At 36.4% G+C, this 14,160-nt stretch overlaps 1 protein-coding gene across 2 annotated transcripts in view; it reads left to right on the top strand.

Annotated features, from left to right (window-relative positions):
* STK3 (serine/threonine kinase 3) overlaps positions 1-14,160 on the top strand; it is a 280,323-nt gene that overhangs the window by 203,118 nt on the left and 63,045 nt on the right. For both annotated transcript variants that reach the window (XM_012643656.1, XM_012643657.1), the window contains one exon: positions 12,711-12,886. In XM_012643656.1, the coding sequence (XP_012499110.1) occupies positions 12,711-12,886 (176 nt within the window). The remainder of the gene's footprint in view (positions 1-12,710; positions 12,887-14,160) is intronic.

Raw genomic sequence — 14,160 nt, forward strand, 5'->3', positions numbered from 1 at the left:
CTTTCTATTTTTTTTAGTAGAGGCGGAGTCTCGCTCTTGCTCAGGCTGGTCTCGAACTCCTGAGCTCAAACAATCTGCCCACCTCGGCCTCCCAGAGGAGTTCCTTTTTCATGGGCTTTGTATGTGGGATGTGATAGTATCCTAAGTTTTGAAGGTTCATCATGAATATTGGTGTTTTGTACTATCTTCGTTTTGATGGAATGTCTCAGTATCTTTTCAGGGGGTATTTGGGTCCTAGATATCATCTCACACTTATTTTTAAGTCATCTAAAGCCTGAACAGCTGTAATTGGAAGATGAGTCCTTAGATAAACAAAACAATTGCATTGAGAGTCTTTTTCTGTTTTCCACTAATATATGCATATTCTAAAAATCAGATTCTTTCTGACTCTACTGGGACAGATCATTCTAATAATTATAGTAGCACAATAATTTCTCAAATGTATTATTTAATATCACCAATGCACAGTTGCTAGTAATGAAGAACTAATAGCATCTACTAATTTAAAAATGATGATGAAAAAACAGATAACATCTCATAGCTTCTCCTCATGTTTATAAATACTGAACGTCTAGGTAGATAGTCAAAAACACTCAATGATAGTTAGAGTTATCTTATTTGCGAAATTATTTAGATAAAGAACTGAGTTCCTGCATCAGAGAACTTGCAGTTTAACAAAAGGTAAAGATGGAAACACATTTAAAAGATGTAACCCTTAGGATGCAAAATATTAATAAAAAATAGGCATTACCTTTACTAATAATTATATTATTCAAATGTTTACATCGTTATCATAATCATTTACTTGATCAGAAAGTAGGTTCAGCCATCAAAACACCCATAAAAAAATGAATAAGCCCTCTGTGTAGGTATTAAAAAATAAGATCACTTGCAAATATGGATCTGCACATAAAGAAAAAGTTATTTTAAAAAGAATGGTTAATTTAAAAACATAATTAGCCTCTCTAAGAAATATTTGTACACCCATGTTCATAGCAGCATTATTCACAATAGCCGAGAGGTGGAAGCAACCAAATGTCCACTGACGACAAATGGATGGATAAGCAAAATGTAATATGTATATACATGCAGCGGAATATGATTTCACCTGGAAAAGGAAGGAGATTCTGACACATGGCTACGACATGAATAAACCTTGAGGACATTATGCTAAGTGCCATAAGCCAGAAACAAAAAGGCAAATATTGTATGAGTCCACTTATGTTAGATATCTAGAGTTGTGAGACTCATAAAAAGAGAAAGTAAAATGGTAGTTTCCAGGCACTAGGATAAGGGGCAAATGGGGAGTTTAATGGGTACAGAGTCTCGGTTTTATAAGATGAAAGGGATTCTGGAGAGAAGTCACACAATATTTAATGCCATTAAACTTCACTTAAAGATCGGTAAGATGATAAATTTTATGTATTTTACCACAATAAAAGAAACTGAAAAAAAATTACCATCTTAACCGTTTTACGTACAAATATACCTCGTTTTATAATGTTTCACTTTATTGTGCTTTGCAGGTACTGCGTTTGTTACAAATTGAAGGGGTTATTAATTGTAGCAACCTGTGTTAAGCAAGTCTATTGGCACCATCTTTTCCAGTAGCATACGTTCACTTCGTGTCTCTGTCACATTTTTGTAATTCTTGCAATGTTTCAAACTTTTTCATCATTATTATGTCTATTATAGTGATCAATGATCTTTGATGTTACTATTGTAATTGTTTTGGGGCACCCCATATAAGACGGGGAACATAGTTTAGTGTTGTGTGTGTTCTACCTGCTCTACCATTCCCCTGTTTCTCTTCCTCTCCTTCCCTGAGACACAACAATATTGAAATTAGGCCAGTTAGGTCGGGCGCGGTGGCTCACGCCTGTAATCCTAGCACTCTGGGAGGCTGAGGCAGGTGGATCGCTCAAGGTCAGGAGTTCGAGACCAGCCTGAGCAAGAGGGAGACCCCGTCTCTACTAAAAATAGAAAGAAATTATCTGGACAACTAAAAATACATAGAAAAAGTTAGCCAGGCATGGTGGCGCATGCCTGTAGTCCCAGCTACTCGGGAGGCTGAGGCAGGAGGATCGCTTGAGCCCAGGAGTTTGAGGTTGCTGTGAGCTAGGCTGAAGCCACGGCACTCTACCCCAGGCAACAGAGTGAGACTGTGTCTCAAAAAAAAAAAAGGAGTTAGGCCAGTTAATAACCCTACAATGGCTTCAAAGGATTCAAGTGAAAGGAAGAGTCATGTTTCTTACTTTAAATCAAAAGCTAGAAATGATTAAGCTCAGTGAGGAAGGCATGATTTAAAAGCTGAGATAGGCCAAAAGCTAGGCTTCTTGTGCCAAACAGGCAATTTGTGAATGCAAAGGAAAAGTTCTTGAAGGAAATTAAAAGTGCTACTCCAGCAAAAACATGAAGGATGAGAAAGTGAAACAGCCTTGATACTGATGGAGAAAGTTTTAGTGATCTGGATAGAAGATCAAACCAGGCTGGCACCGGTTGCTCACACCCGTAATCTCAACACTTTGGGCGGCTGAGACTGGAGAATTGCTTCAGGCCAGGAGTTGGAGAGCATCCTGGGCAACAAAGTGAGACAAAAACTCTCTACAAAAAATAAGAAAAATTAGCCAGGAGTGGTTGCTCATTCCTATAGTCACAGCTACTCAAGAGGCTGAGACAGGAGGGTCACTTGAGCCCAGGAGTTTGAAGCTGCAGTGAGCTATGATTGCGCCACTTGCACTTCAGCGTGGGCGACGGTGAGACCTTGTCTCTTTAAAAAAAATGAAATACATTTTGTAAGGCTATAGCTGCCATAGATAGTGATTCTTCTGATAGGTCTAGACAAAGTAAATTGAAAACCCCTGGAAGGCCATTGAGAACATTCGTGATTTGTGACAGGAGGTCAAAATCTCAGTGTTAACAGGAATTTGGAAGAAATTGATTCCAGTTGTCATGGATGACTTTGAGGGGTTCCAGACATCAGTGGAAGAAGTAACTGTAGGTGTGGTAGAAATAGGCAGAGAATTAGAATGAGAAGTACAGCCCGAAGATGTGACTGAATTGCTGTAATCTGATAAAACTTGGGTAGATGAGGAGTTGCTTCTCATGATGAGCAAAGAAAGTGGTATCTTGAGATAGAGTCTACAACTGGTGAAGATGCTAGGATCATTATTGAAATGACAAGAAATAATTTAGAATATTCCGTAAGCTCAGTTGATAAAACAGAGGCAGAGTTTGAGAGGATTGACTCCAATTTTGGTGAAAGAAGTTCTGTCGGTAAAGTGTTATCAAACAGCATTGCATGCATGCTACAGAAAAATCTTTCATGAAAGGAAGAGTCATTGGATGCAGCAAACTTCATTGTTGTTTTTTTTTATGAAATTGCCACAGCTGCTCCAACCTTCAGTAGCCACTATCTGATCAGTTAGCAGACATCAACACTGAGGCAAAACCATCCACCAGCAAAGAGATTTTGACTTGCTGAAGGCTTAGACAGTGCTATTACACACTTAATAGACTCCAGTATAGTGTACACATAACTCTTTTTCTATTTTCTTTTCTTTAATTGACATATAATTGTACATATTCTATTTATGGAGTACATAGTGATGTTTCAATACATGTAATATATAGTAATCAGATCAGGGTTATTAGCATATCCATCATCTTGAACTTTATCATTTCTTTGTGTTGGAAACATTCAATGTCCTCCTTCTAGCTATTTCAAACCATGTGTTGTTGTTAACTGTAGTCATCCTACAGTGCTATACAGAACACTAGAACTTATTCCTCCTAACTACCTGTAGTTTGGTTTCCTTTAACAAATTTGTCCATATCAACCCCCTTCTGCCTACCATTCCCAAATCTAGTATCCTCTATTCTACATTTTATTTCTATGAGGTCAACTTTTTTTAGCTTCCACAAATGAGTGAGAATGTGATGTTTAGCCTTCTGTTCCTAGCTTATTTCACTTAATATAATGTCCTCCAGTTCCATTCCTGTTGCTGCAAATGATAGGCTTTTCTTTTTTTTATGGCTGCATAGTATTTCATTGTGTGTGTGTGTGTGTGTGTCCCCACACCACATTTTCTTAATTCATTCATCTGTTTTCAGACACCTAGGTTGATTCTGTATCTTGGCTATTGTGAATAGTCCTGCAATGAAAATGTGGGTGCTGATGTCTCATGAATAAACTGATTTCTTCTCCTTTAGATAAATGCCCACTACTAGGATTGCTGGATCATATGGTAGTTGTATTTGTAGTTTTTTGATGAACCTCCATACTATTCTCCATAGTGGCTGTACTAGTTTAATTACTACCAACAATGTATAAGAGTTCCCTTTTCTATACATCCTGAGCAGCATTTGTTATTTTTTGTCTTTTCAATAATAGCCATCCTAACTGGGGTGAGATGATGCCTCGTGGTTTTGATTGGCATTTCCCTGATAATTAGTGTTGTTGAACATTTTTAAATTATATTTGTTGACCATTTTTATGTCTTGAGAAATGTCTGTTCAGATCATTTGCCCCTTTTTTAATCACAATTTTGTTGTTGATGTTTGAGTTCCCTTTTACTGGATATTAATCTCCTGCTATAGGAATAGTTTGCAAATATTTTCTCATGTTGCATAGGTTGTCTTTTTACTGTTGATTGTTTCATTTGCTGTACAGAGCTTTTTAGTTCAATACAATCCCACTTGTTTACTTTTGTCTTTGTTGCCTCTGCTTTTGAGGTCTTAATAAAATCTTCTCACATATTAATGTCCTGAAGCATTTCACCTGTTTTCTTCTAATAGTTTTATAGTTTGGGGGTCTTATATTTAGGTCTTTGATCCATTTGAGTTGATTTTTATATAGGGTGAGAGGTGGGGGTCTATTCTTCTGCATATGGGTATCCAGTTTTCCCAGCACCATTTATTGAAGAGCCTGTCTTTTCCCCAGTGAGTGTTCTTGGTGCCTTTGTCAAAATCAGTTAGATGTAAATACACAGGTGAATTTGGGGGTTCTCTCTTCTGTTCCATTGGTCTAAGTGTCTGCTTTTATGCCAGTACCATGCTATTTTGGTTGCCACAGGTTTGTAATATATTTTGAAGTCTGGTAGTTTGACGCCTCCAGCTTTGTTCTTTTTGTTCAGGATCACTTTGGCTATTCAGGGTCTTTTGTGGTACCATACATATTTTAAGATTTTTTTTCTGTTTCTGTGAAGAATGTCATTGTTATTTTAATAGACATTGCATTGAATCTATAGATTGCTTTGGGTAGTACGGTCATTTTAATAGTATTGATTCTTCCAATCCAAGAGCATGGGGTATCTTTCCATTTGTTTGTATCCTATTCACTTTGTTTCATCAGTGTTTTGTAGTTTTCCTTATAGAGGTCTTTCACCTCCTTGGTTAAATCTATTTCTACTTTTTTTTTTTTAATGAGATTGCTTTCTTGATTGCTTTTTCAGCTAGTTCATTGTGTATAGAAATGCTACTGATTTTTGTATAGTATTTTGTATAGTATTTTGTATTTGTATAGTTTTATATGTTCCTCTTATTCATTTCTAGTTATATGTTGATTTTTGCATCCTGCAACTTTACTGAATTTATTAGTTCTAAGAGTTTTTTGGTAGAGTCTTTAGGTTCTTCTAGATATAAGAGCATGTTATCTGCAACAGGACAATTTGACTTCCTCCTTTCCAGTTTGGATGCTCTTTATTTCCTTCTCTTGCCTAATTGATCTGGTTAGGACTTCCAGTACTATGTTGAATAAGAGTGGTAAGAGTGGACATCCTTGTCTTATACCAGTTCTTAGAGAAAAAGCTTTCAACTTTTCCCTGTTTAATAAATTGTTAGCTGTGGGTTTGTCATATATGGCTTTTATTGTGTTGAGGCACTTTCCTTCTATACCTGATTTTTTTTTTATTTTTCTTTCTTTTTTTCCCCCACTCCAGAAAAGCAAAGATATGTACCCAATTTATTGAGACAATTTTATCAAATGCTTTTTCTATATCTGTTGGAATGATCATATGGTTTTTGTCCTTCATTCTATTGATGTGATGTGTCATGTTTATTTGTGTGTTGAACCATCCTTGCATTCCTGGGATAAATTGCACTTATCATGATGTATTATCTTTTTGATGTATTATTGGATTCAGTTTGCTAAGTATTTGTTGAGGATTTTTGCATCTGTAGTCATCATGGATATTGGCCTTTAGTTTTCTTTTTTTGTTGTGTCCTTGTCTGGTTTTGGTATCCAGGTTATGCTCGCCTTATGGAATGAGTTAGGAAGAGATCCCTCTGCTTCAGTGTTTTGGGAATAATTTGAGGATAATGGTATTAATTCTTTGATGGTTTGGTGGAATTCAGCAGTGAAGCCATCTATTCCTGGACTTTTTTTGTTGGGAGACTTTTTATTGTTGTTTCAATCTCATTACTTGTCATTGGTCTGTTCAGGTTCTCTATTTTTTTCTTGGTTCAATCTTGGTAGGTTGTATGTGTACAGGAATTTATCCATTTCTTATAGATTTTCAAATTTATTGGTGTATAGTTAGTTGTTCATAGTAGTCTCTAATGATCCTTCATATTTCTGTGGCATCTGTTGTGATGTCTCCTTTTTTGTTTCTGATTTTATTTGGATTGTCTCTCTTTTTTCCTAAGTTTGTCTCACTAATGGTTTATCAATTTTTGTTTATCTTTTCCAAAAACCAACTTTTTGTTTTGTTGATCTTTTGTACTGTTTAGTCTCAATTTTATTTCTGATGTTTATTATTTCTTTCCTTCTACTAATTTTGAGTTTGATTTGTTCTTACTTTTTCTTTGAGATTCATTGTTGTTTATTTAAAATCTTTCTAGTTGTTTGATATAGGAACTTATTGCTATAACTTGCCTCTTACTACTGTTTTTGCTATGTCTTATAGGTTTTGGTATGTTGTATTTGTATTTTCATTTCTTTCAAGGAACTTTTAAATTTCATTCTCAATTTCTTTTTTCACCTATTGCAGTTTAGGTACATGTTGTTTAATTTCCATGTATTTGTATAGTTTTATATGTTCCTCTTATTCATTTCTAGTTTTATTCTATTGTGGCCAGATAGCATACTAGGTATGATATCAATATTTTGACATTTTTTTGAGAACTGTTTTATGTCCTAACATGTGGTCAATACTGGAGAATGTTCCATGTGCTGATGAAAAGAATGTGTATTCTGCAGCTGTTGGGCGAAATGTTCTTTAAATTTCTGTTAGGTCCATTTGGTCTCTGGTGTAGTTTAAATTTGATGTTTCTTTGCTGATTTTCTGTCTACATGATGTGTTCAGTGAATGCTGAGAGTGGGGTATTGAAGTCCCCAACTATTAGTGTATTGAGGTATATCTCTCTCTATAGATATAGTAATATTTGCTTTATAAATCTGAGTGCTCCAGTGTTCGGTGCATATATATTTGTAATTGTCATATTCTCTTGCTGAATCGATCCAATTATTAGGCAGTATCCTTCTTTGTCTCTTTTTATAGCTTTTGACTTGAAGTCTGTTTTATCTGATATAAATATAGCTGTTCCTACTTGCTTTTTGGTTTCCATTTGCATGGAATATCTTTTTCTCTTCCTTCACTTTCAGTCTATGTGTGTCTTTATAGATCAGGTGAGTTACTTGTAGGCAGTGTAGGCACTGGTTCTTGTTTATTATCCATTCAGCCTGTCTGAATCTTTGAAATGGGGAGTTAATCTGCTTACATTTAAGGTTATTATGGATAGGAGAGGACTTACTCCTGATATTTTATTGATTTCTGGGTGGTTTTTTGTTTGTTTGTTCGTTTGGGAGTTTTTTTGTGTGTTTGTTTTTTGTGGTTTTTTTTGTGGTTTTTTTTGTATATCCTTTGTTCCATACTTCCTCTCTTAATGTCTGTTCTCACAGTTTGGTGGTTTTCTACAATGATAAGTTTTGATTTCTTTCTCTTTTTTCTTTGTGTATTGGCTCTACCAGTGAGTTTCATAGTTTTGCCTGTTTTCATGATGGTAGTTATTGTCTTTTTCCTCCCATATGTAAGACACCCTTGACATTTCTTGTAAGGTCAATCTAATAGTGGTGAATTTCCTTAGATTTTGATTTCCTGTAAATGATTTTATTTCTCCTTTATTTCTCAGGGGTAGCTTTGCTGGGTATAGTATTCTTGGTAGCAGGGGTTTGGTTTTTTGTTTTTGTTTTTTTCTTTCAGTACTTTGAATATATAATCCCATTTTTTTCCTTTTATGTGACTTGACTCTCTTATTTTGTTGTTTTTAGAATCCTTACTTTGTCTTTGACTTTTGACAATTTGACTATAATATGTCTTGGATGGGACCTGTTTGGTTGAATGTATTGGGATTTTTTGAGCTTCCTGGACCTAGATGTCATTCTCTCTCCCAAGAGTTGGAAAATTTTCAGCTATCATATCATTAAATATATTTTCCATACCCTTTCCTTTCTCTTCTTCTGGAATGCCATAATGCAAAGATTTGTTCACTTAATGGTTTCCATACTCCCTGTGGGCTTTCTTCATTCTTTTTTCTGTTACATTTTTTTGTCTTCCTGTGATATTTGAAAAGATCTGCCTTCAAGTTTGGCAAGTCTTCCTTCTGCTTGATCTAGGCTGTTGTTAAAGCTCTTGATTGTGTTTTTTGTTTCATTCATTGAGTTCTTTAGCTGTAGGATTTCTGGTTCTTTTTCTATGATATCTGTCTCTTTGTTGAATTTCTCATTTAAATCATAAATTGTTTTCCTGATTTCATTGAATTATCTCTGTTCTTTTATATGTTACTGAGTTTCCTTAAGATTATTATCTTGAATTCTTTTTCTGGCATTTCATATATTTTCTTATGATTGGGGTCTATTACTGGAAAATTATTGTGTTCCTTTGGAAGTGTCATATTTCCTTGATTTTTCATCTTTGATGTGTCAATTTCTATAAATCGATTTCTATACACCGGTAACAGTCACCTCTTCTGATTTCATGGAATAAATTTTGCAGGGAAAGACTTATTTGTTTAGATGGGTCTTAGGATGTCAGTTTGGTGGGGATGTGTTGGATTTAGATCTAAGTGGACATAGTATTGTAGTCTTTACATAGTTTCTTCAGCTGTAATTCACACTAGTGATGTTTGCGAGTGTCTTGGTAACCTAGGCTAAAAGTGTTTGTGGCAGTGGTGGGGCAGCTTTGCTGGGGTGGGCTTTTCAGGCTGTTTCCTCAGGTCAGGGGCACTTTGTGTGCATACAGTGAGTCAGACAATTTGGAGTCTGGTTCCCTGGGTTTGGGGTTATTACTCTGACTAGGGACACAGGTACACAGTTGCCCAGCTGGCTTGGGGGCATGTCAGCTGCTCAGTGGCTCAGGGACCTCTACTACTTTGAAACACAGCAGTTTTGCTGGCTCAAGGGCAGGTTTGCCAGACTGTTCCTCCAGCTGGAAGTGCAGGCAGCAATGGTTGATTTCTCTGCTGTACAACACTAGAGTCACAGCTGATCCTGGACCCAGCTGGCGTTATGGTGTTCAGCTGCCCTGTGAGCTTGGTGAAATGAAGATGGAGCTCCATTGCTGGATAGGTGCAGTAGCTACCAGTCTCTAAAGGAGGGCACACTCCAGAGGTGGCTCTGGTCTCAAGATGGTGCTTGTGCTGCAACAGCTTGGCCCACAGGGTTTGGGTGGGGGATTGAAAAGTGCACACTTTGTGCTTCTAATCTGGAGCAATGCTGCTGCATGAATTCCTGGCATCTCTTCCAAGTGAGGCTGAGGTCTTGCAACGACTGTAGGTATTTGTGGTGGCATTGGAAGCTGGTGGGTTTTTCTGCTTATCTTTTCCCCACAGGGGAAGTCCTTGTCTTCAGGCCTATCTGATCCAGGTGGAGGACTTGGAGCTGCAGAGACAGGTGCTTCCACACTGCCCTCCTGGGCTTCTAGTCACCACAGGTGCCACTCTACTCCCCTGCTTCACTCCAGTACTCTTCTTTCAACACTCCAGTCATATCTGTTTATTTGTTGCCTTGGTCCTTTCTTGTGTGGGGTATGAGTGCCAGGCATCTATAGTTAGCCATCTCACTGATGTCATTCCTAAATATAACTTTTATATGCCATGCGAAACCAGAAAATTCATGTGACTTATTTTATTGCGATATTTACTTTATTACAGTGGTCTGGAACCAGACCTGCAATATCTCCAAGGTATGCCTATGTACAGTTCAGTGGTATTAATTGCATTCATGTTGTGCAACCATTACCACCATCCATTTCCATAACTCTTTTCATCTTATAAAGCTGAACCTCTATGCCCGTTAAATACTAACTCCCCATTTCCCACCACCCCAGTTCCTAGCAACCACCATCTGTTTTTTGTCTATATTTTTGACTACTCTACCTGATACAAGTGGAATCATACAGTATTTGCTGCTTTGTTACTGGCTTATTTCACTTAGCAAAATGTCCTCAAGGTTCAACCATGTTGTAGCATGTGTCAGAATGTCTTTCCTCACATTTTGCTTATTCATTTATCTGTTGATGGATACATGGGTTGCTTCCATGTTTTTGCTATTGTGAGTAATGCTGTGACAAACATGGATGTACAAATATCTCTTCAAAACCTTGCTTTCACTTCCTTTGGGTATACCCACAAGTAAGATGGTAAATTTTATGTTATATGTATTTTACCACATTTTTTAAGAAACCACGTAATCAAGATGAAGTCAATAAAAACTTTGTTTTGATATGGAAAATCATATCATTTTAAGGCAATGAGATGAATATTATTGAATGAATAAATACCGCCATTACCACCTTCTCTTAAATTCTCACCTAAACCCCAAATCTGCCAAATAATGCATACAGAAATCTAAAAGTGGGGAGAAAGGAAAGAGGAGATAGGTTGCTTACCTGACAATTCCATCTCCCTCACCCAATCCTTTTCTTTTTTAATTTAGAGAATTCCAGATTCTCTGATCCAGCATATAAAGCAGACATAAATTTAGATTTACCCTATATTCGTAAAGACTAGAAATAAAGGTCTTAGCATGCAGTGTTTTGACTAATATGATCTTATAGCTCAATCCGAGTCAACAGTGTTACTTATTTATTATAGTAGTAACTGCAGTTTGAAGCTGCACTAGTACTATTACAAATGCAGTCTAGATTTGCCAGGTCACTATTATGAATATTACATCTCATTTTAGAGGAACATTGAGAGACTGGAATGTCTCCATAGGCAAGTAAGCAAGATGGTGATGAGTCTCAAAAACATGTCATATAAAAGGGACTGGCGATGTTTCATCTTAAAAACAGACAGCCAAGACAGGACTCTTTATCTCTGTCTTCAGATATTTGAGGGATAAATATATGAAAGAGGAATTTATGTGGAACATGAGTATAAATTACAGAAAGACGGATTTCAATTTCACATTTAAAAAATACTTTTTTTCAGTTATAGTTGCCCAACAGACTTCCTTGTGAGGAGATACATTCCACATAAGAAATTTTCAAGAATGTAGCTTACTTTCTATTTGGAGAATTGTATGGAATTGTATGGGAAATGCCTTCTTGGTGGTCTCTGGGACATTTATTTGGAGCCCCAGGGCTTTAAGGAATCCAGTTTGAAAACCACTGACCAAGACCTTAACAGCCAGATTAAAAATCTAGCTATTTCAAATATTTATTTTCCACTTAAATTATTGAGTGTAAAAAATGAGGAGCCATTGAAAGATTCTAAGCAGAAGAATGACATGTTTTGATTTATGTTTAGAAAGGTCACTATGTTGACAGTATTCCATAATTAAAATGAGGATACCAGAAACAAGGAGACTAGTTTGGAGGCTGCTACAACGGCCTAGGCAAGAAATAATTAGAAGCTAAACTAAGACAGTAGAAATGATATATGGAGAAAAAGGGTTAAATTTAAGCATCTCTACTGAGAAGTAGAATTAAAAAGACAATGATCAGTTTGATATGATGGGAAGGGAGGAGTGTGAGCTAAGTCCCAACTTTATTACTTTGGGGATTGAGTAAATAATGTCTACTTTAGCAGAGATAGAATATGTGGAAGGAGCCACAGGTTTGAAGGGAAAGATCTTGAATTTAGTGTTAGGACTGGTAAGTTAACTGGTAACTCACCTCACACCGAGTTGTCTGATAGCAAGCATTTGCAAAGTCAGATATGGAATTTAGGAGCAGGGTCTGGGTTGGAGAAATAATGTTGGGAGACATGGATGTAAATATGACAGGCAAAGCCATGAAGTCCAAGGGGAGGGGAGTCAGCTAGAAAGACTGTGAGGAAGCAGTTAAATTGATACAAGGAGAACCTAGCTAAGTCCTTATAATGCGCCATAGCTGATAACATATGATGACAATAACAATGTAAATGCAAAAAACCAAAAATACTTAGGTTTTTAAAATTTATTTCCTTTGACAAATTTCAAATGCAGCTGAAATGATTTTTAATAAAATTATAAAGATTCTGCTAAAATTTCAGAATGTTTCTATAATCTAAGAATATTCTGGATCTTTGCCTAGTGATTAGTTTAATTTTTATTCCGCCTGGATATTTTTATCTTTTTCATTCTTATTTTATTTTGTTTTACTTTGTTCTTTATGAAATTGACTATGCTGGCCTTGAATCTGACCACTACAAATTTGTTATATAGCTCCATAAATACTTATTTCAATGAACAGCTTACATACCTTCCTTATGTTCTTTGTTTACCTAAGGAAATGCAACTTCACCACAAGTACAAAGACCATCTTTCATGGACTACTTTGATAAGCAGGACTTCAAGAATAAGAGTCACGAAAACTGTAATCAGAACATGCATGAACCCTTTCCTATGTCCAAAAATGTTTTTCCTGATAACTGGAAAGTTCCTCAAGATGGAGACTTTGACTTTGTAAGTACATTTTAATTCTCCCATTCATGTTGTCTTCTGTATTTTGTCATCACATTGAGAAGCAGAATTTATACCTATATGAACTATATATATGTGTATAAAATTATAGACTGTATATTAATATTCAATATACAGCCACATATAGGGGTAGGAAAATTGTGAAATTATAGTTCGCTTGGAGAAATGTACTTGCAGAGAAATGTACATTATTTCTTGTAGTTAAATAATAGTTCAAATTTAGACAGGTATTTAGGACACCTTAAAACTAAAATGACAACTCTTTCAAAAGATGTTTTCAATAATGCAAATATGAGGTAATGCTGACAGTCAGGAAGCTCAGTTACCAAAATAAATGATACAAAGGTGTTTGTGACATAGACTTTGAGAAATTTGCTTCAACTCTGAAAGTTAACTGAATTAGTTTCTACTTCAGTGTTAATTCCACTTGGTTTGTCAGAAATAATAGTCCCATTCTGTATCTAGGTAGCATATAAACTTCAGTATAAAACTGTGCCTTATCACCTTTTTTGTCACATTTTATTTCTTCTGCCCTGCTTCGCTTGGCTTCGCTTGGCTTCGCTTCGCTTCGCTTCTCTTCTCTTCTCTTCTCTTCTCTTCTCTTCTCTTCTCTTCTCTTCTCTTCTCTTCTCTTCTCTTCTCTTCCCTCTCCTCTCCTCTCCTCTCCCCTCTCTCCTCCCCTCCCCTCCCTCTCCTCCCCTCTCCTCTTCTCTTTTTCTTTTCTCCTTCCTTCCTTCTTTCCTTTCTTTCCTTTCCTTCCCTTCCTTCCTTCCCTCTTATAGTCTCTTCTCATCTCTTCTTTCTTTTCCTTTCTTCCTTTCTTTCTTTTCTTTTCTTTCCTTTCTTTCTTCTTTTTTTTTTTTCCCCCACGGGTCTCATTTTGTTTCCCAAGCATGAGGGCAGGAGGGCAGTGGTATGATCATAACTCACTGCAACCTGAAACTCCTGGGCTCAAGGAGTAGCTCAGACTACAGGCGCATGCTACCACACCCAGCTAATATTTCTATTTTTTGTAAAGATAGGTTCTTGTTATGTTGCTCAGGCCAGGTCCTGGCCTCAAGTGATCTTCCCACCTCAGCCTCCCAAAGAGCTAGGATTACAGGCATGAGCCACCATGGCCAACCTATTATTTCTTTTAAAGAATGCATAGAATACAGATGGACCATTTTAAAGCAACTGTTTCCAGGACTTGAGAGAATAAATTCTCAAAATGAATTCTTTAATGAATGAAAATTTTATGGTTTAAATTTTTACTT

The sequence above is a fragment of the Propithecus coquereli genome, unplaced genomic scaffold, assembly GCF_000956105.1.
Source record: "Propithecus coquereli isolate 6110/MARCELLA unplaced genomic scaffold, Pcoq_1.0 Scaffold2, whole genome shotgun sequence".
NCBI classification, from domain to species: domain Eukaryota; kingdom Metazoa; phylum Chordata; class Mammalia; order Primates; family Indriidae; genus Propithecus; species Propithecus coquereli.